The sequence below is a fragment of the Desmodus rotundus genome, chromosome 1, assembly GCF_022682495.2.
Source record: "Desmodus rotundus isolate HL8 chromosome 1, HLdesRot8A.1, whole genome shotgun sequence".
Classification (NCBI taxonomy): domain Eukaryota; kingdom Metazoa; phylum Chordata; class Mammalia; order Chiroptera; family Phyllostomidae; genus Desmodus; species Desmodus rotundus.
The window spans coordinates 18,088,780-18,109,768 of record NC_071387.1 but is presented as its reverse complement, the minus strand read 5'-3'; the positions used below and the strand labels follow the sequence as shown (position 1 = coordinate 18,109,768).

General features: G+C 44.5%; 1 protein-coding gene and 1 pseudogene across 1 annotated transcript; one reads left to right on the top strand and one right to left on the bottom strand.

Moving 5' to 3' along the window:
• Nucleotides 1-12,867: 12,867 nt before the first annotated feature.
• On the bottom strand, nucleotides 12,868-16,994 carry LOC123479893 (major allergen Equ c 1). Its single transcript, XM_045196669.3, has 7 exons — nucleotides 16,823-16,994; nucleotides 16,331-16,467; nucleotides 15,504-15,577; nucleotides 14,732-14,842; nucleotides 14,305-14,406; nucleotides 14,083-14,128; nucleotides 12,868-13,120 (listed from the first exon to the last, which is right to left on the bottom strand). The coding sequence occupies exons 1-7, from the start codon at nucleotides 16,916-16,918 to the stop codon at nucleotides 13,111-13,113; spliced, it is 576 nt and encodes a 191-aa protein (XP_045052604.2). The 5' UTR covers nucleotides 16,919-16,994; the 3' UTR covers nucleotides 12,868-13,110.
• Nucleotides 16,995-18,351: 1,357 nt separating this feature from the next.
• LOC112306494 (ras-related protein Rab-11B pseudogene) lies at nucleotides 18,352-19,324 on the top strand (annotated as a pseudogene).
• The last annotated feature ends 1,665 nt before the right edge of the window (nucleotides 19,325-20,989 follow it).

Sequence of the window (20,989 nt, the reverse complement as noted above, 5' to 3'; positions counted from 1 at the left end):
ACCACCACACCCTGGTCCAGATTCTACACTTTCCCACATGGGCCATGAGTTCTGATAAGCAAATGCTAGTGGTTCCAAGACACATTTCGGGGACTACCTCTAACAAACGATACACTAACTTCACGTTCTACCAATGCAGGGCCTCTACAGGCCCTAACGCTAACCTTTGCAACTCCTGCCAATGTCCAGAGACACCCACGTGCTACAAGCATCCCCTTGGGGAGGCCCACGGGAGCCTCATACTTCCCAGTTTCCTCACAGCCTCCTTGGGCTGCCTTTTCTTTCATGCTCTATGCCAAGCTCATTTCTCTCGCCAGCAGAGAGTTTGGGGAAGCCAGCACAAGTCCCAGGCTTTCTGAAAGAGGCCTCCCAATCTGTCCCATGGACTCTTAGCACCAACTCAGTCTTGGACTCTGGACACCTGGCTCTTTCTTACAGCACCTGGAAGAAGGCAGTTGCCATGCACATGTTCAGCCACCAAGAGACCACAGGCCTCCTGCAGATGTCCTCGGAGCATGAATTCAGTCTCCAGGTAATGCCCACCCCAGGTGCCTGCCCAAATACATTGAAGATAAACCTGAGCCAGGGGTGTTGGAGAGGTCACCAGTGAGGAGCCCTAAGCCATTCCCTGGAGTCTCTATGAGCACCTGGGGGAATCTGTGATCATCCACCTGCAACCACCCACCTCCAGAGCGCTGTGTGGGGCAGCTCCAGACACCCTGTCTCCACGGCTCCAGTTCTTTGACTCTCCTTTAGAGAGAAGAAGTGAAACCAATGCATCCCATCCTACATGGATGTGTTTCAACTTTGGCTGCACATTTCAACCACCCAGAGAGCTTTAAAAAATTCTAGTGCACATGACATGTGCACTTCACATGACATTGGTCACACAGGTCAGAAGGCTTTCCTGTGCAGGTCACAGAAGCCCACCGATGAAGGCAATGCACGTGGAGAGCCTCTGTGGATGGGGCAAAGCACTGTTTCAGGTGTTGGCTGTTGAGGGAACAAAATCAACACCTTGGCTTCATTGCACTTTCCTTCAGGGATGTGAGTCCTGGTTGTAAAGAAATAAACATGAGAGGTCAGTCCAGGAATGTGGGAAAGGAGCACTGCCTAATGCTTGGGGCTCAGAGGAGTCCTCTGTGTGAGGTGACACACGGGGATGGAACGTTGTTGGGGGGTGAGACTGAGTATTTCACAAGAGTCCAGAGATGGCAGTGCTCACGGGTGTCAGAGAGAAACTGTACATAACAACTCAAGTGTAACAGATCCATGGGAATCCAAAGGCTGCTGTGAGGAGCCTGGCAGCTGGGCCATCGCTCTCAGGCTGCTGACCAGGTCTTCTCCACAGGCAGTGCTCTCTCCTCAACTGGCTGGCTCACCCGTCCTCAGTCTTTCTTTACCCAGGGGTCAGCCAGCAACCATCTATTCTTCGAGGAGCCAATCAGAGCTATCATAGAGGGTTTGTGAGCAGCAGAACAATGTTTCGAAGCTATCACTTTTAGGAACAACAGCTGGTATCTTCTGGGTCGCAGAGACACATTTAACACAGCACAACATTTTAGAGGTACATGGCTGGTCCACAAAACTTGTACACTCTGACTTCTGGTTGAGATGGAGGCACAGGTGTATACACTTTGTCTGGTTGAACAACAAAAAGAATAACAACAACAAATTTAAAAACAAAAAACAACCAGAAATGAGGGAAGTCAAACAACCAAGGAGTTAACATAGAAACACTCATCCCCACCAGTAGAAGGGGTGGAGACTGTCAGCTGGGTGCAGAGGACTCAAGGCAAGGTGGCAACAGGTGGACCAGGCCAGGTGTCAGCTGGGGGAGCAGGCAGTCCCACATTTCCAAACAGATGAACCAGAGGGATGAACTGAGGAGCGAGAGAGACCACACAACCCAGGGTTTCAGTGCAGGAAAATGAAGTCTCAAAGCCTCTGACTGAAAAATCCTTTGGGAGTTGAGGTGGTGGGGGAAATCCCAGTCTCTAGGAAGTTTGTGGGAGAGACCACAGGTTCTTGGGATGTACACAAACCCACCCACCTGGGAATCAGCACCAGAAGGACACATTTTGCTTATGGGTAGTGGGGGAAATGACTGAAAGCCAGCCCAAAGCTGAGCAGTCAACATTGTTCCCTCCTGGACCACTCCCCAGAGTATGGTCACAAAAGAGAGGAAAAAGTTAAGGCTATAAAAAGTGAAATAAAGGGAACCAACAGTGAAGAGAAGGAAACAGAGACTGAAAACAACTGTTGGGACCAGAAGAAAAAAATAAACATTCAACTAGAACACAATGAAGAAACTAGAATTCAAAAAAATGAGGAGAGTCTTAGGAACATTCAGGACAACTTTAAACATTCCAACATCCAAATCATAGGGGTGTCAGAAGGAGAAGAGGAACAGCAAGGAATTGAAAACTTATTGGGAAAATGAATGGAGGAGAACTTCTCTACTCTGGTCAAGGAAATAAACTTCCAGGAAGTCCAGGAAGCTGAGAGAGTCCCAAAGATGTTGGACCCAAGGAAGCACACAAAAGAGCACCTAATAATTACATTACTGAAGATTAAAGGGAAGAAGAGAATCTTGTTTTTTTTATTGTTGTTCAATTACAGTTGTCTGCATTTTCCTCCCACCCCTCCTCCCCACCCCAGCCAAACCCACCTCCCACCCCACCTCCACCCTCCCCCTTGGTTTTATCACTGTGTCCTCTATAGTAGTTCCGGAAAACCCCTCTCCCCACTATCCTCTCCCCACTCCACTCTGGCTATTGTTCGATTGTTCTTAACTTCAATGTCTCTGGTTATATTTTGCTTGCTTTTTTCTTCTGTTGATTATGTTCCAGTTAAAGGTGAGATCATATGGTATTTGTCCCTCACCGCCTGGCATATTTCACTTAGCATAATGCTCTCCAGTTCCATCTATGCTGTTGCAAAGGGTATAATCTCCTTCTTTTTCTCTGCTGCATAGAATTCCATTGTGTAAATGTACCATCGTTTTTTGATCCATTCATTTACTGTTGGGCACTTAGGTTATTTCCAGTACTTGGCTATTGTAAATTGTGCTGCTATGAACATTGGGGTGCATAGGTTCTTTTGGATTGGTGTTTCAGGGTTCTTAGGGTATAATCCCAGCAGTGGAATTGATGGGTCAAGGGCAGTTCCATTTTTAGTTTTCTGAGGAAATTCCATACTCTTTTCCACAGTGGCCTCACCAGTCTGCATTCCCACCAACAATGTACTAGGGTTTCCTTTTCTCCGCCTCCTCTCCAACATTGGTTGTTGATTTGTTTATGTTGGTCACTCTGACCAGTGTGAGGTGGTACCTTATTGTGGTTTTAATTTGCATCTCTCTGATGGCTAGTGATGCTGAGCATCTTTTCATATGTCTCTGGGCCCTCTGTATGTCTTCCTTGGAGAAGTGTCTGTTCAAGGCCTTTGCCCATTTTTTAATTGGGTTGTTAGTCTTTCTGGAGTGGAGTCGTGTGAGTTCTTTATATATTTTGGAGAACAGCCCTTTGTCTGAGGTATCATTGGCAAATATGTTTTCCCATACTGTTGGTTCTCTTTTCATTTTAATGCTGTTTTCTTTAGCCATGCAGAAGCTTTTTATTTTGATGAGGTCCCATTTGTTTATTCTTTCCTTTATGTCCCTTGCTTTAGGGGACGTGTCTGTGAAGATGTTGCTTCCTGGAATGTCTGAGATTTTCCTGCCAATGTTTTCCTCTAGGACTTTTATGGTGTTACGACTTATATTTAAGTCTTTTATCCACCTTGAGTTTATTTTTGTGTGTGGTGTAAGTTGGTGATCGAGTTTCATTTTTTTGCATGTAGCTGTCCAGATCTCCCAAAACCATTTGTTGAAGAGGCTATTTTTTCTCCATTTTATGCTCTTGCCTCCTTTGTCAAATATTAATTGACCATAGAGACTTGGGTTTATTTCTGGGCTCTCTGCTCTGTTCCATTGGTCCATGTGCCTGTTTTTCTGCCAGTACCAGACTGTTTTGATTACAGTGGCATTGTAATACAGTTTGACATGAGGTATTGGGATCCCTCTTGCTTTGTTCTTCTTTCTCAAAATTGCTGCAGCTATTCGGGGTCGTTTGTGGTTCCATATAAATTTCTGAAATGTTTGTTGTATATCTGTGAAATATATCATGGGTACTTTAATAGGGATTGCCTTGAATCTACACCTCGCTTTGGGTAGTATGGCCATTTTGATGATGTTAATTCTTCCAATCCATGAGCATGGTACATGCTTCCATTTGTTTGTGTCTTCCTTAATTTCTTTCTTCAGTGTTGTGTAGTTTTCTGAGTACAGATCTTTTACCTCTTTGGTTAGTCTTATTCCTAGGTACCTTATTTTTCTTGTTGCTATATCAAATGGGATTTTTTTCCTGATTTCTGTTTCTGATGTTTCATTATTGGTGTACAAGAATGCCCTTGATTTCTCAGTATTGACTTTGTATACAGCTGTTTTGCCAAATTCATTTATTAGATCGAGTAATTTCATTGGTGGAGTTTATAGGATTTTCCACGTACACTATCATGTCATCTGCAAACAGTGACAGTTTCATTTCCTCCTTTCCAATTTGGATGCCTTTTATTTCTTTTTCTTGTCTGATTGTTGTGCCTAGGACTTCCAATACTATGTTGAACAGGAGTGGTGAGAGAGGGCATCCTTGTCTTGTTCCTTATCTTAGTGGGAAAGGTCTGAGTTTTTGTCCATTGAGTATGATGTTGGCCGTAGGTCTCTCATATATGGCCTTTATCATGTTCAGGAATGCTCCCTCTAGTCCCAATTTGCTGAGTGTTTTTATCATAAATGGGTGCTGTACCTTATCAAATGCTTTTTCTGCATCTGTTGATATGATCATGTGGCTTTTATCTTTGTTTTGTTTATGTGGTGTATTATGTTTATTGATTTGAGAATATTGTGCCATCCTTGCATCCCTGGGATGAATCCCACTTGATCATGGTGTATGATCTTTTTAATGTATTGCTGGATGCGGTTTGCCAATATTTTGTGGAGGATTTTAACATCTATGTTCATCAGCGAAATTGGCCTGAAGTTTTCTTTCTTTGTTATGTCCGTATCTGGTTTTGGGATTAGGATGACGTTGGCTTCATAAAACGAGTTTGGGAGTCTTCCATCTTCTTGAAGTTTTTGAAATAATCTGGGGAGGATGGGGGTTAGCTCTCCCTTAAATGCTCTGTAGAATTCTCCTGTGAAACCAACCAGGGCTTTGGTGTGTCGGGAGCTTTTTGATGACTGTTTCAATTTCATCAGGTGTTATTGGTCTGTTCAGGCCTTCTGCTTCTTCTTCATTCAGTTTTGGAAGGTTATATTTTTCTAGATTTTGTCCATTTCATCTAGGTTTTCCCATTTCTTGGCATATAGTTCTTCATAGTAATTTCTTACAATCCTTTGTATTTCTGTGCTATCAGTTGTACTATCTCCTCTTTCACTTCTGATTGTGTTTATTTGGGTCCTCTCTCTTTTTTTCTTGATGAGCTTGCTTAAGGGCTTGTCAATTTTGTTTATCTTTTCAAAGAACTGGCTCCTGGATTCATTGATCCTTAGAAGTGTGCTTTTAGTCTCTATGTCATTTAATTCTGCTCTGATCTTGGTTTTTTCCTTCCTTGTACTTGCTCTGGGTTGTCTCTGTTGTTGTTCCTCGAGTTCTTGTAGGTGTAGGGTTAGGTTGTTCATTTGAAATGTTTCTATTCTTTTTAGGTAGGCCTGTATTGCTATGAACTTCCCTCTCAGGACTGCCTTTACTGTGACCCATTGGTTTTGGATTGTTGTGAGTTCATTTTCATTTATTTCTAGAAACTTTTTGATATCTTCCCTAATCTCATTCTTTACCAATTCATTGTTTAATAGCATGCTTTCAATCGCCACGTTTTTGAGTGTTTTGGTGTTTTTTCCTTGAGATTTGTTTCTAGTTGCAGTCCCTTGTGGTCAGAGAAAATGCTTGATATGATTTCAATTTTCTTCAACTTCTTGAGGCTTGTTGTGTGCACTATCATGTGGTCTATCTTTGAAAATGCTCCATGTGCATTTGAAAAGAATGTGTATTGTGCTTCTTTGGGATGAAAGGCTCTCTATATATCAGTTAAGTCCATTTCATGTAGGATATTATTCAACTCCACAATGTCTTTGTTGATATTTTGTTTGGAAGATCTGTCCATCTTTGTCAGTGGGGTGTTAAAATCCTCTAGTATAATTGTGTTGCTGTCAATATCTTTCTTGAAGTCCTCCAAGATTTTCTTTTTGTATTTGGGTGCTCCTATGTTGGGAGCACTTATATTTACAATGTTTATGTCTTCTTGGTGGATTCTTCCTTTGAGTATTATGAAGTGACTTTCTGCGTCTCTTTTTATGGCCTTTTTTTTTGAAGTCTATTTTGTCTGATATGAGTATTGTTACCCCTGCTTTTTTCCCCTGTCCATTTGCTTGGAAAATTTGTTTCCAGACCTTCACTTTCAGTCTGTGTAGGTCTTCTGTCCTGAGGTGGGTCTCTGGTAGGCAGCATATGTGTGGGTCATGCTTTCTTATCCATTCAGCTATTCTATGTCATTTCATTGGAGCATTTAATCCATTTACATTTAAGGTTATTATTGATAGGTACTTATTCATTGCCGTTTTTTTGTACCTGTGTTCCTCTCTCTCTCTCTCTCTGTCTCTTCCTTCCTTTCCTTAAAGCAGTCCCTTTAGCATCTCTTGCCGAGCTGGTTTGGTGGAGGTATATTCTTTTAGACTTCTTTTGTCTGGGAAACTCCTTATTTGGCCTTCCATCTTGATTGAGAGCCTTGCTGGGTAAAGTAGTCTTGGTAGGAGGCCTCTGGTTCTCATTACTTGGAATATTTTCTGCCATTCTCTTGTGGCTTGGAGCACTTCCATTGAGAAGTCAGTTGCTAACCGTATCGGGGCTCCTAAAGATGTTACTTCCTGTTTCTCCCTTGCTGCCTTTAAGGTTCTTTCTTTGTCTCGGAATTTTGCTATTTTAATTATGATGTGTCTCACAGTGGGCCTCTTTGGGTTCCTCTTCATTGGGACTCTCTGTGATTCCTGAGTTTGTGTGACTTTTTCTCTCATCAAATTAGGAAAATTTCCCATGATTACTTTTTCAAACAGGTTTTCTATCCCTTGCTCTTCCTCTTCTCCTTCTTGTATCCCTATTATATGGCTATTATTACGTTTCATGTTGTCCTGCATTTCCCTTAACTACTCTTCAGTCTTTCTGAGCCTCTTTTCCCTTTTTTGCTCATTGTGGGTGTTTTTTTTCTACCTTGTGCTCCAGTTCGCTGATCCGATCCTCTGCTTCATCAAGCCTGCTTTTGATCCCTTCCACTGTGTTCTTCAGTTCAGAATTGCATTCTTCATTTCCTCTTGGTCCTTGTTGATAGATTCTATTTCCTTTTTCATGTTGATCTAGTTTGCAGTGAGTTCATTGTACTTTCCCTGTGGTTTTCGGTCATTCTGTGTGAGCTCATTAAGCTTCCTTATAACCAATTCCTTGACCTGGATATCTGATAGTTGAATTGCGTCTCTTTCATTTAGCATTGTTTCTGAGACTTCCCCCTTTCCTTTCATTTGGGGATTGTTTCTGTGTCTTCCCATTGTTTGTGAGACTCTTCCTGTTAGCCTCTGCTTCTTAAGTTGCTCTGTTCTGACCCCCTGGGTTTATGGTGTAAACTTCTGTGGTAGAATACCTGTGAGATTCAGTGGCACAGTGGTCTCGTTGATCTCCCAATATTACTGATCTTGGGCTGTGGTTTATGTTGGCTCTGTGTATGTCTTTGGTTTTTGGTTCTCGTTGGGTCTTTCTTTGGTGGGTCTTTCGCACCATCTGGTTATCTGAGGGTCAGTCTTTCCCCCACCTCTTGTTTTCTGTTTTGCAGGTGTGGGCAGGTTGTGTTGGAGCTGGTTCTTCTGTGTGTACAAGGTTTTGAGGCTTTCTCTTGCTCTTGTTCAGTTGTTTGTTCTTAGTAATTTCTTCAGTATTTAGCTGTATTTCCAGATAGGTCCTGGATTGTGTTAGTGTGACTTGCACTCCCTCAGGAAGAAGAGAATGTTAAATGCAGCAAGACAAAAGGAGACAGTTACCGACAAAGTAATTCCCATAAGATCATCACATGATTTGTCAAAGGATACCTTACAGGCAAGAAGGGGCTGGAAAGAAGTATTCAAAAGCCATGAAAGGAAGGATCTACATCCAAGATGACTCTTTCCAGCAAAGCTATCATGTAGTATGGAAGGGCAGGTAAAGTGCTTCCCATATAAGGTCAAGTTAAAGGAGTTCATTATCACTAAGCATTTATTATAGGAAATGTTAAAGAGACTTATCTCAGAAAAAAAAGGAGACAAAAAGTATGAACATTAAAATGACAACAAGCTCACAACTATCAACAACTGAAGCTAAAAAAACCCAAACTGAGCAAACAAGTAGATCAGGAACCGAATCACAGAATGGAGATCACATGGAGGGTTATCAGGGGCAAAGGGAGGAGAAAATGCGGGAAAAGGTAGAGGCAGTAAGTGGCATAAATGGTAGGTAGAAAACAGACAGGGGCATGTTAAGAATAGTAGAGGAAATGGAGAAGACAAAAAACTTATATGTACAACCCATGGGCTTGAACTAAGGGGGTGGGGAAATGCAAGGAGCAGGGCTTGTGAAGGGCGGAGTGGAAGAAATGGGGGGAAATGGGACAACTATAGTAGCATAATCCATAAAATATATTTCTTTTTGAGAAAAGGACAACAGCTGGTGTCTTGTTAATGGGTCTGCTCTAGGAGTAGACAGTTTCAACTTCAGTGTGTCCTGGGACCAGAGACTCAACTGGCAGAGTCTCTGAAGCTGGGAAAGGGAGATATGGAGTCTCCCTTGTTGCTCTTGAAATGTTAGATAGCCTTATGGTTTGACATTTACACTGGAAGTTTATTTGACATTTATCTAAGTATCCTCCATTGAACTTGAAGTCATTCAAGGGGAGCAGTAGGAAGGCAACTTAAAAGGATTTCCTGAGCCCTGATGAGTGTCTTGGCTCAATTTCTGGGCCTCATCCTGCAAAACAAAAGGTCACTGGTTTGATTCTCGGTGAGGACACGTGCCCAAGTGCAGTTTCTGTTCCCAGTCAGGATACATATGAGAGGCAACCGATCAATGTTTCTCCTCACATCCATGTTTCTCTCCCTCACCTTCTCCCTCCTTTCGGTTTTTTCAATACATAGATAAATATAGTTTTCAAAAATAATATGTCCTGAATCTCACAATTAAATACTTTAATGTTCACTTTATGGAAGGCACTCTGAGGGTCCCAACTTGACAAACTCATGTTTGGGGGACAGTGTAGCACAAATCTCCCAAGCAAAGAGCAGGCAGGAGAACAGCCACAGTAAAGAGAAGGGGCCAGCAAAGTGCTTCTCTGGAGACCTGGGGGGGAAATACCCACATTTTTCATCGTGCCGCACAAGAGGCAAATGTAAAGTATTATGTAAGCACTAACACAGTAATAGAGAAAGAACATTTCCACATTATAGGTAAAATTCAAAATAGAGGATTGAGTACAATTTTTTTTTGAAACAGAGATATATTACTAAGAGGAATGGATTGTTTTTGTGAATAAAACTTTTGTAAATTTGCTCCATTGGGGTAGAAAATACTGTTCCTAATATCGTGTTGATGGCAAATATCTCGGCTCACAGGCAATGGGAAAATCGTCAGTGGGATGGGTCTTAGTTCTATACCAATTTTTGGATACAAACTATGGTTTCAATATTTAAGTATCCCTGTTGGTTCTGGCTAAAGTTACAAAGAGAAGAGAAAAAAGATAGAGAGAAGCCGAAGTGTCAAAACAGGTACTTTTGCATTATTTGCAACAATATGACCATATACGTATAAAACCAAGAGCCCACAAAGTATTGGAACTAATTTCATTACAATTACTGAAAAATTCATCAACGTTGCTAAAGTATTCAACTTGTAAAAATCAATAGAATTTCTCCATAGGAGCAAAAAACTCATGATAAAAACTAATTATTAAAAAACAAACAGCCTTTTCATGACCATGGTGCTCACAGGGAAAAGGAAGCTACTGCTCCTTCCAAAGCCAAAGCCAAAGCAAAGGCTTTGAAGGCAAAGAAAGCAGAGTTGAAAGGCGTAAAAAGCCACACACGAAGGACATCAGCATGCCATCGACCTTTCCCTGGTCCAACACTGTGGCTCAGGAGGCAGCCTATGTCTCCGCCCCCAGGTGAAACAGGCTTCACCACTCTGCCATCATCGTGTCCCCCTGTCCACCAAGGGAGCCTTGATGAAGACAGAAGACAACGGCACACTTGTGTCCATTGTGGGTGTCAAGGCCAACAAGTACCAGGCAAACAGGCTGTGAGGGAGCTCTACAACACTGATGTGGCCAAGGCAAACAGCCTGCTCAGACCTGATGGAAAGAAGAAGGGATATGTTCACCTGCCTTCCGAATATGATCATTTGGAAGTTGCCAACAAAATTGGGTTCCTCTAAACTGAGTCCAGCTGGCTTATTCAAACATACAAATTTTACACTGTGAAACAAACAAACTGGAGAAGGTACATAGCAATTAAAAACCAAAATGCAGAAGAAAACTACCAAGGAGAAAATGTTACACTCTAAGAAAGGACACAGAAGATGATCTGAGTGTGCTGACAGACACGGGGCTCATTGGTTTTGGTCCAGGGAATCACGTGTCATACGTTGACCTCCAGATCTGAAGGACAATAAACTCGGTGTTTTGGCCTCTTAGTTCCTAGTGATTTGTTCCAGCACAGTCAGGAAACTACTTCAGGACCCATTTCTCCCGTCTAACTGGATGCCAAGACCAGAGCTTCCTCACTGTATTTCTGGTGCACAGGCAGAGGGAACTCTCAGAAGGAACTGAGCATGGATGACCTAGTGAGGAATCCCATTCATGCTGGCCAGTGTTTGGGATTTATTCTGCAGTGCTCTTACCAACAGGTTTGCTTCTCTTTCTTTAACCAACTCAATTTATTTTCCATCCTAATAATGTGTTGATGGACAGCGAGGTGATAGTAGGGCAATACAGAACTAAACAAAAAAAGAAAAAACGTAGCATTTAAATGTCATGATGGGAAATACCCCATGGGCCTAGACTGTGAGCCTGGCCCTCCATCCCTGAGAAAAGTGCACCAAGAAACAGTAGCATCGCTCCCATTGAAGGCTGATTTCACCATAACTTTCATTCGATTCCTGGTTTTATTCGATATCCCAGAAAATCAAAGTACAGGTTTGAAATTCAGTGTCTTTCTCCTTGTGTGTCTTTCCATGAAATAATCACCGACCTGGGTTGACATGAATAAGACAGTGGAATCGGAGGTGCCAGCCCTCATGTCTTCGTGGAATCACTTATTTTAACAACCACTTGTGGGCTACAATATATAAAAGTTATGGGAGTCCAGGAGTACAGCTGAGAGATTTCACCAGCCAGGTAAAGCAAAATAATCCAAGGCATTGATGCACTGAAGGAGGCAAGGAGCCCTGGCTGGTGAGGTTCAGTGGATTGAGTGCTGGCCTGAGAACAAAAGGGTCACCAGTTCTATACCCAGTCAGGGCACATGCCTGGGTTGCAAGTCAGGTCCCCAGTAAGGGGTACATGAGAGGCAACCTCACACTGATGTTTCTCTCTCTCTCTTTCTCCCTCTCTTACCTTCTCTCTAAAACTGAATAAAATCTTTTGAAAATAAAGAAGGTAAGAAGCACAGTGTCCCTTCACCCCAGTCACCCCACCCAAGGTACAGAGCACAGGCATGTCTGGGAGCCTATTAGAAAGCACAGTCTCACACGCCACCAAGACCTTCTCACCCAGAGCTCCCAGTTCATCAGGGTCCCCAGGTGATTAGTGTGCACGTTCTGAGAAGCTCTGCATTATCACATGCACAGGGGTCCACAAATGATGTTTCCCATTGTTCTCTGTGTTATTTACCAATTATGTGAATGGCATCATGCTGCCTGTATGTGTCCTTCAGCAATTGTTTTGAGTTGAAACAATTGTAATATAGATCTAGTACATTCCCTTTACTTGTTGAGGGAAATTGGCATTTATGTTGCTGATAATGAAATCTGTTAGGAAATAGAGCATCAGTGGGATGGACATAGTGCAATCTTGTACAAATGGTCTTGAGTAGGGGATGGGCTGGGGGGAGGATCTCCTTCCCAAGGGAAATGTTTTACTGTTTCTGGTCTTAAGATGAAGTGTTACATACCCAGGAGAAAACAATGTTATTCAAGTCCTGTGGCTTCCATATCAGTGAGAACCATCAAGGTAGCCCTGCCCAGCAAAGGTACTGTTACACTGACAGGGCACCTGTACAGAATGGGAAGGGTCCTCCACCCCAATTTGAATTGAACTTTATATTCTTAATACATTTAGGGACACTAGCATCTCACGGAAGATGTGCACAGTAGATACCAGTGGCAGTGAAGGAGGTTTTCTGACACCCACTCCCTCCTAGCCTGGGGGGTGTAGAGAAGCTGGGTGTAGAGGCCGGGCCCTCACACGTGGCACACTGGGTCAGCCTCAGAGCATCTATCTCTCAGTGCTGCCCTGAGAAGGAGAATTCCAGGATGGGGCACACTGTGGAGGAGCTTCTTATTGGCTTTATCGGGTCACTAAGAAGCAGGCAAATCAAAGGGCAGGCAGTGGTCAGAGGGATGGAGAATGACTGTGGAGGTGTGAGAATCCTCAAACCAGGAAGATTCTAAGAACCTAGAGGAATGTTATGGGAACAGGGCCAAGGAGCCCCTCATTGGTCTGCTGTCAGCACCAGGTCTCTCACTTGCACAAAGAAGGTCACACAACTGACTGCAAGATGTTTGATTTATTGAGCAGCTAGAAGAGTGTATTATTCACCGTAGAGTTCTCCTGGGAATGGCATGGAGAGTTGGAAATTTGGAGAAAACCTTTGATATTTGGAGAGTTGAGTTTCTAGACATGTAGAGAAAATCCTGAAGATTCAGAGATAATGCCTTCCTGAACGACGGTGCTGGAAATCAGGTCACAGCTCCAGTCACAAGAAGACATGGGGCCCGTGGAAGGAAGCATTCACTCGGACCTAAATAAGCAGAGGAGAGAGAGCAGGCAGAAACTCATTAAGCACTTCCTGGACTGAACTGAAGGCAAAGAGAGTTTCCATTACAGAGAACAATGGTGAAGATGCAGGTAACAGCCTGCTCTCTCACCCAGGCTACTTGCCAGAGTAGGGGAAAGAGGACACTGGGACAATGACATTTCCTTTTCTATTACTGTTCCCGGCTTACACGTCCTTGTACTGAGTCTGCAAACAACACAGAGCACTCAGTGGAGGCCCCAGTGGACGACCCCAGGCTGGTTCTACCATTTTCAGCTTAAGGGTTTTACAGAATGTTTGATAAGTCAAGAAAGAATGGCAACATCATAGGTACCATTATGAAATGCTGGCTTTATGCAAGTGCCACATGCTAAGATTTTCCTTATGTTACCTGAAAAAAGCCCCACAATATAGCTGCAGGAGGAAACACATGAGGAAATTCAGGGCCTATTTTGCAGGTGTAGCACAACGGGAAGGTCACACAGATCGATTTCCAGGTCAGAAGTGAAGGATGTGCAGAAATTGAAGGAAGACAGTATTACCGGAAATGGGAGGGGGAGACCCCTGATTCTGGCCTTGGAAGACGAGCCAATCCCAGAAGTGTGTTTGGGATTTATGCTCACACCCTGGTACTCTTGCCCTATTTCACATTTTAAGTGTTAATGACTTTAGGACATTATCAATTCCTGAGGCCTTCTCAGCAGCAGGGAATCCACTCAGTGACCCTGTGAGGTGCACATAGTTGTTTCCTCCTTTCAGTGTGAGGTCATCTGCTCTAAAGCTCATGAAGGAGTGGCTGCTGAACCACAACCCCCAACTCCAAATTTCAAGCTCACCCCACAAGCTTCCTCACCAAATGTCTGTATTATAATCTTTGGGCATGAAGTGCTGCTGGTTTTGGAGGGCAGTAACCTTGGGTCACCCCTGCCCCATCAGACATCACCCACCTGGAGTCCTGGGCACCAGGGCTCCCTCGTAACTCGGAACAGGGGTCTGCAGAGGCAGAAAAGAGCACAGTTAACAACCAGCCCCTTATTTCCCAGCCAGAACCTGAATCATTTTCTGGGATAGGACAGAGGGGACCCATTGGAGGTGTTACCTTCTCTTGCTTTTCTCCAATCAGTAACACAGGGGCTTAGGAAGAGCAAACCAGAGAGAGCTAAACTTACCATCCTCGCTTACATCCAGGATGTTTTCCTGTGGAATTCCACGGTTTCTGCCAAGTTCCTCAAACCTTTTCTTGAGTTCTGGACGCACATCTGGGTTTCGGGCTGTGGGAAGAGTGACAGTTATGGCTGTGACTTTGTGTTGGTCATGGAGGCTGTTGGGGCAGAGGGGACACATGATGGGGATGGATGGTACTGACTGGTGCTTAGGCGGAAGTGAGGGAGGGGCTTTAGCTGGTGTTGACTTTGACATTTTTAGGATGTCCTTCTGCATGGTGAGAGATCTCATCACCTTCCCATCACCGAGCCTGGGCGTTACGCACGGTGAGCACCTCTCTTCAGGGGAGTACAGTGGGCACAGGAGAAGAATGGGACAATCTTTGTATCTGCAGCCCACTCCAAGGTGAATATCAGCATGAGGATACTCTACCTTTAAGCCCCATCAGTTGGGTTTTTTCCTCGTTATTGAAATTCAAGGCATAAAGGATAAGATATTCATTGTAGACTGCTTCAATTATGCGAAACGTATTGTATCCCTCGTCTGTAGAGGAAACAGAAACCAAGTCAGCACTTCTTAGGTCCATGGCAAGCAAGTGAAATCTTTAAATATTTCCTTTTACAAAAACTAATTCAAGTGCATATCCTGGAAAGGTGAAAGTGATATTAAAGCCTTCCATTTGCCTCTGGGGCTTCATCTGGTGACTTCTAAGAGTGGAAATGACAACCCGTGCTACCTTGATTCCTAGTGGTAGAAAATTGAGCCACAGCTGCTCCTGTCATTATAGTACTTTCCCTGAGGCCCACCACCCTCCCTCGGTCATGTCTGCCAACTGTGTGTCTCTGTCCTGTCTAGGAGCCCCACTGGTATTACATAGTGGCACCTTGTCCAGCAACATCACAGTGGGTGTTGAATCAGAAGCTCTCCAAACAATTTACTTCTTTAGTGGGCCAGTTTTCTTTTGTTGCCAGGGGTACATATGACCACATGGCCATCTTATGCTCATGGTTATATGCCAGGCCTTGGCTTTTACACACAAGGTTCCCCCAAATAGTTAGAGATTATTGGCTATTCAATGGCCTCATGTATAGTACCCAAATAGGATTAATCCAAAATTGATCTCCATCCTGAAGATATTGGGATTTAGTCAATTTCTTGCAGTTGGAAGTAGAATTTACAAAGACTTTTTAAAATGTGTACTTACAGGTAACACTATATACACCCTTCTCTTCTGTTTCATCACAAATGAAAGTAAGTTCAGCACATGCTCCATCAATCCTGGGAGACAGAATGAGCTGATTGGTGCCTGTGAGATACCAGGGGCTTGCTCCCTCCCACTCTACCTGTAAACTGAGAGTCCCATTTCAACAAACTATTAAAAACCTTTGGTATTACATTGGAACAACTTTTATTTTCCTGTTGTACTTTATTGCTACTTTAAGAATGAGTCAACTACTGGTACTACTATTCCTCTCCCACCACTTCCCACTATCACTACTGACACAGCTACCTGTCTACATACTTGGCTGAAGGCTCAGATGTGTCAGCATCTCAGACAAATGCTGTACAAACATTGCCTCACTCAAACCTCACACAAAAAAGAAAAAACCCATAGCAGACAATTATGATCATTTTCTTTTACCCAAGGGGCAATTGGAGTGGAAAGCAATAAAATTTCTAGTTCACACAACTAGTAAAAGATAGTTTCACGAGAGAGCCAGGCTCTTGATCCCCATCCTATGCTCTTCCCTAAACTACATTGTCACACTACATATGATTCGGGACCCCTCTGCCCTAACTCCTCTACTCCCAGTTAAACCTATTCTTGTCAGCAATTCTTATCTCTGAGTCTAGAAATCTTCAGGTTGATCAAGTCGAGGGTCAGTGCCTGAGAAGGGACTCTGATTTGGACATAGGCCCACAGTGGAAGTGCACACAGGAATGTGCATGATTGTGTGTGTGTGTGTGTGTGTGTGTAAAACTCCAAGGTGATACCCAGCTTCTTTCCAGAAGCAAAATTGCCATACTTACTTTTTATGACACTTAATTAACAGAGAAGAGTTATCCAAGGCCTGGATATATTCCAGAAACAATCTCATGGTACCATTTTCTTCTATCATTTCCTTCACGTCCGAGGCCAAGAGAATGTTGTGCCACTCCCCTGAAATCTGCAATAAATCAGTAAAGTGATTGGGAGAGAAAAGAAGAGATGAAACACTGCATGAACCCTGTCTCCTTGAACTCTGGCTCTGGGCCAGGCCTCATAGTGGTAATGTAAAATGGATTTAGAACGCAGGTGGACTGGCACCCCATATAGGTCTCTTTCTACTGTCCCTGCAGTGAGAACGGAGGTCCCTGAGGGTTGTCATCTTTCCACATGGTACAACTGTATTTGTTCCAAGGTCAGAAACCACCCCCTTGGTCTAACATCAAAAACCCTCACTCTCCAGGAGGGCCTCTTCACTTCAGAATACCCCAAACCACTCCGAAGTCTATAGTCCCTTCCCCCCCACCCGACTTTACCTGTGACATGTCCAAGTTGCATGTCACAACATCATGGCTCCCTTGGTGGTGGGCATAGACCAGGGTCAGCCCCAGACACAGCAGCAGCAGCTTCATCTTAGGAGGAACGACACCAACTCAGTGACAGTCACTAAGAGTGAGTCTTTCCCTGACGGTGGCTCTGTACCACATGCCTCTGCCTTTATATTCCTTCTGGACCCAGTTTTCTGTCTGGGGCGGGGGGGGGGCCCACCTTCCTCCTCACAGTCTGTAGTCTGTAAATGGACGGTCTGTATTCATTGATGGGAGGCCAAAACTGTTCCTGTGCATCTCATCTCTTCTAGATCTACTTAGTGACCTGAAATTACTCAAAGCACACTCTCAAAACAAAATGAAACACAAAGATAGTGGATGCCATGAAAGGCTGCCATTTGGAACCAGATTTAACTGTGAAATCAGAAAGCCAATTAAGTGCGGCGAGAATGCAGCACCACTGGGAAATGGGTGTGTGGACATCCCAGGTTCCACTGCTCACGTGATGGGAGGCAGTGGATGAGTCACTCCATTGTAACCGGCCTAAGAGAGAAAGAAACTGTGTGTACCAAAGGTGACAGTACCTGTCATGAAGCATTTTCATAGAGCCGATAAGATTAGGGCTGGGTAAATTAATTTCTGGAAAGTACACTGTCTGATATTGAGCACATTTTAACTCCTTTTCTTTGTTGTCTGAATCCAACCACAATGAACGAACCAATGTTTCATCACTACGTACACCTCGCCATATGCCATAGGTCTCTCAAAGAAGTGAGGAGATGGAAGATGTCATCCATACACACACTTCTTTGTACAAGCTGATGAAGGAGCCCAACTAGGTGGGACCGGTCTGGACCACTGTGGGTCAGCAGAGTGGGTGAGCCCCTTTTCTGAAGTGGATGTGGCATCACATGGAAAGTGGTTAAGATCACAGGTTTTTGATTCATATAGACATGAGTTTCATTACTATCTCTGTCCCTTGTATGCCATGAGAGCAAATTTAACTCTCAGAGCTTCAGTGTCCCCTTATGGGGAAATGGTACCTGTCTATAGATGGTTGTAGGGATGCAATGAGATGGTGTGTGTAGAATCCTCACACTAACGTCTGGCACTGCTGCGCTGGTGGGGTCAGAGAATTATTCCTGGGAAGGTGGGTGTTGGGGACAGGCTGGGGTCTTGAACAATAGGCAGTGTGTGGAGATGTGGAGAGCATGTGGGGAGTGGGTTCCTGGTGAGAAGAATGTTGTGATTGAGGCTCCTGTGCCCACAGCTGAGGCTTCTTAAAAGCTATGGCTCACTTCTGCCTTGCGCTAATGGTCCCCTTCTGCATCTCCCAGAACAGAAAGAGGCCTGTGTCACAGGAGGAGCTGGGCACAGGGTGGTGAACCTAGAAGTTGTGGCATCCTATCTATGGTCTGCTTTCAAAGTCCTCCCAGCCCCTTGTGTGATCCTGCCTAGTTCACACTCAATGGATACCCAGTGACTGGTATTTTCAGGTCTGAATATCCTTAGACACCATGGACGGGCTGGAGGTGTCTTGCATGTGGGACTGAGGAACTGAGCTTGACTAATGGTGGCAAAGGCTGTGCACTGCCTTTTGTCTTGTTGATTGTCTCTGAGAGCAGATGGTGGCTTATGAGCAACCAGGTTTGCAAGATGAACTGGGCCATGCTGCTAAGAGGAGGGCCATCTGCCACTGTTGGCTACTCCATCTCTGTCCCATCCCACCCCCTCCTGACTCTGCATCTGTATCAGAGCTCCATATTGCAAATTTCTGCTTTGTGGCACTCCTACTGTGTGTTCCAAGAGAAAATGAGAAATGGGCTGGTATGCAAGGACATGGGACCTGGGAAGGCTAGCATGACTACCTATTCAAAGTGGGGCTCATGGGTGACGTGGGTGTGGGGAAGAGCAACCTGCTGGACCGCTTCACCCACAAGGAGTTCAACCTAGAGAACAAGAGCACCATTGGCATGGAGTTTTCCTCCTGCAGTATACAGGTGGATGGCAAAACCATCAAGGCTGAGGTCTGGGACCCTGCGGGCCAGTAGGGAAACTGCACCATCACCTCCACGTACTACTGCAATGCAGTGGGTGTGCTGTTGGTATATGACATCACCAAGCACCTGACACAGGAGAATGTGGAGCGCTGGCTGAAGGAGCTGGGTGGCCATGCTGACAGCAACATCATCATCATGTTGGTGGCCAACAGGGCGACTTGTGCCATCTGCAGGCCGTGCCCACTGACGAGGCCCCTGCCTTTGCAGAGAACACGTTGTCTTTCTGCCAGACCTCTCCCTTTGACGCCACCACTGTACAGGAAGCTTTCAGGAACATTTTCACAGAGATTTAGTGCATCATGTCACAGAAGGAGATTGCAGACCACACAGCCCAGGACAAGTCCCCTGACAACGACATGGTGACATGAGCATGCTGCCTTCCACCAATGGACAAAAACCTGATCAGCTGCAGTGCTGCCACAACCTGTGAGTGCCTGGTGCCTCCCCCAAGTGTGCATGCACATCCTCGCCCTTCCCCTGCCCCTCACCTTGTACTTTCATCTGATCTGACCTTCTCTGTCTTTCTGACCAACTCCCACACTCCCACTGAGCTCTGCATGTTCAGCTGGGGCTTAGGAACAAGAGGAATTGAGCGGCACCTCCTGATCCCCTGCTTTCCCCCCCAAAAACTTGAAACCTGGTTGCTGCATCTATATTTCTTGGGTCCTGGTGGGCCTCTGGGCAGGGTGGGGATGGTGGAAGGATGGACAGGGCCAGCCAGAGGCAAGAGGATGTGTGCACTGAGCAGGCTTCCCACAGCAGAGTCCAAGAGTGATTACCTCCCTCTCTCTCTGGCCACTTGTGCTAGCTGGCCCTGGTCCCCACTTAGATCCCCACTTAGATCCCCACTAGGGGGTGAACCCTGAAGAGCAAGTGACCAGGGAGGGAGGCTCAGGAGGCTTGCATGCGTCAATTCAGCTCAGCTCCTGTCTGTACATTTATGCTGGGAGAACACCCTCCTTTCCTTCCTGCATGTAGAACATTCCTCACCCACTCCCATGCCCTTCCTGATGTCGTGTCTCCCTGTAGAGTCAGGGATCTGCCCAAGTGAAGCAATATCTCTGTGTTTTGTATACACACAAAAAAATAGAGACAGAGAGAAGGAGAAATGAAGGCATGTGCCACAGATTATTCTCCCACCCAGGTTTCCTTCTTAATGCCCAAATATTCATCGAATATTTGTGTTTCTCAATATAAGGATTTTGGCAATTGTTTGGGGAAAAACTTATGTTTACATTAAAAAAAACCTAATGCAACCTTTTTAAACATGTGTGTGAAAAACTAGAGTTACATGCCAAACACAATGGTAGGATCAGAATAATCAGCCAAAGTGATTGTGTCTCTGACATTCTAAGAAAACCATCACAGGCTTGTGGAACACAAAGCAACAAGGTTGGTGATGGGAGATGAAGAAGCAATGTAGGAAGTCTCCTGTGTGAAAACACTAGCTTACTGTTTTCATGCAGGCACTTAATGTCTTTCACTTGGATTGTAGGAAAGTGTTGGGAAGTTTGGGTTTTCTGTAACACATTATAACTTTTCTGACTTAAACTACCAAGCGTTGGTGAGAAAATGGTGACTCTGGAAGTCCCCCTCACTGCTGATGGAAACATAAAATGGTACCATCACTCTAGAAAAGTAGCTCAGCTTCCTACAAGAGTTAAACACAGACCTACTACGTGACCCAGCCATTCCACTCCTAGCTATAAGTCAAGAGAAATGTAAACATATATCCATGAAGACACTTGTACATGAGTGTTCAAAGGAATTTTTTGCAATAGCCAAAAAGTAGGACCAAGAAAAAGTCCATCAACAGAAATGAGTAAATACTTGGTGGTATGCCCATGCAAGGGAACAAGATCCAACAATGAAAAAGGAAGAGGCTATTGATAAACACAACATGAAAGCATGTCAGAATAACTATGCTGAGTGAAAATAGGCAGGACAACAACAAAGTACACACTGAAAACTGCATTTATATAATCTCTGGAAAATGCAAACTCTAGACACAGAAAGGTGACTGGTGGTTGCCTGGGGCTTTGAGTGGCACAGAGGGAGGGAGGTAGGGATCACAAAGGCACAGAGGAAACTGCAG

Coding starts and splice junctions, on each gene's coding strand:
- LOC123479893 (XM_045196669.3), bottom strand. CDS start 16,918: ATGAAGCTGCTGCTGCTGTGTCTGGGGCTGACCCTGGTCTATGCCCAC. Junction 16,468..16,822: donor GCAACTTGGACATGTCACAG/GTAAAGTCGGGT, acceptor GATTTATTGCAG/ATTTCAGGGGAGTGGCACAA. Junction 15,578..16,330: donor TTAATTAAGTGTCATAAAAA/GTAAGTATGGCA, acceptor TCTGTCTCCCAG/GATTGATGGAGCATGTGCTG.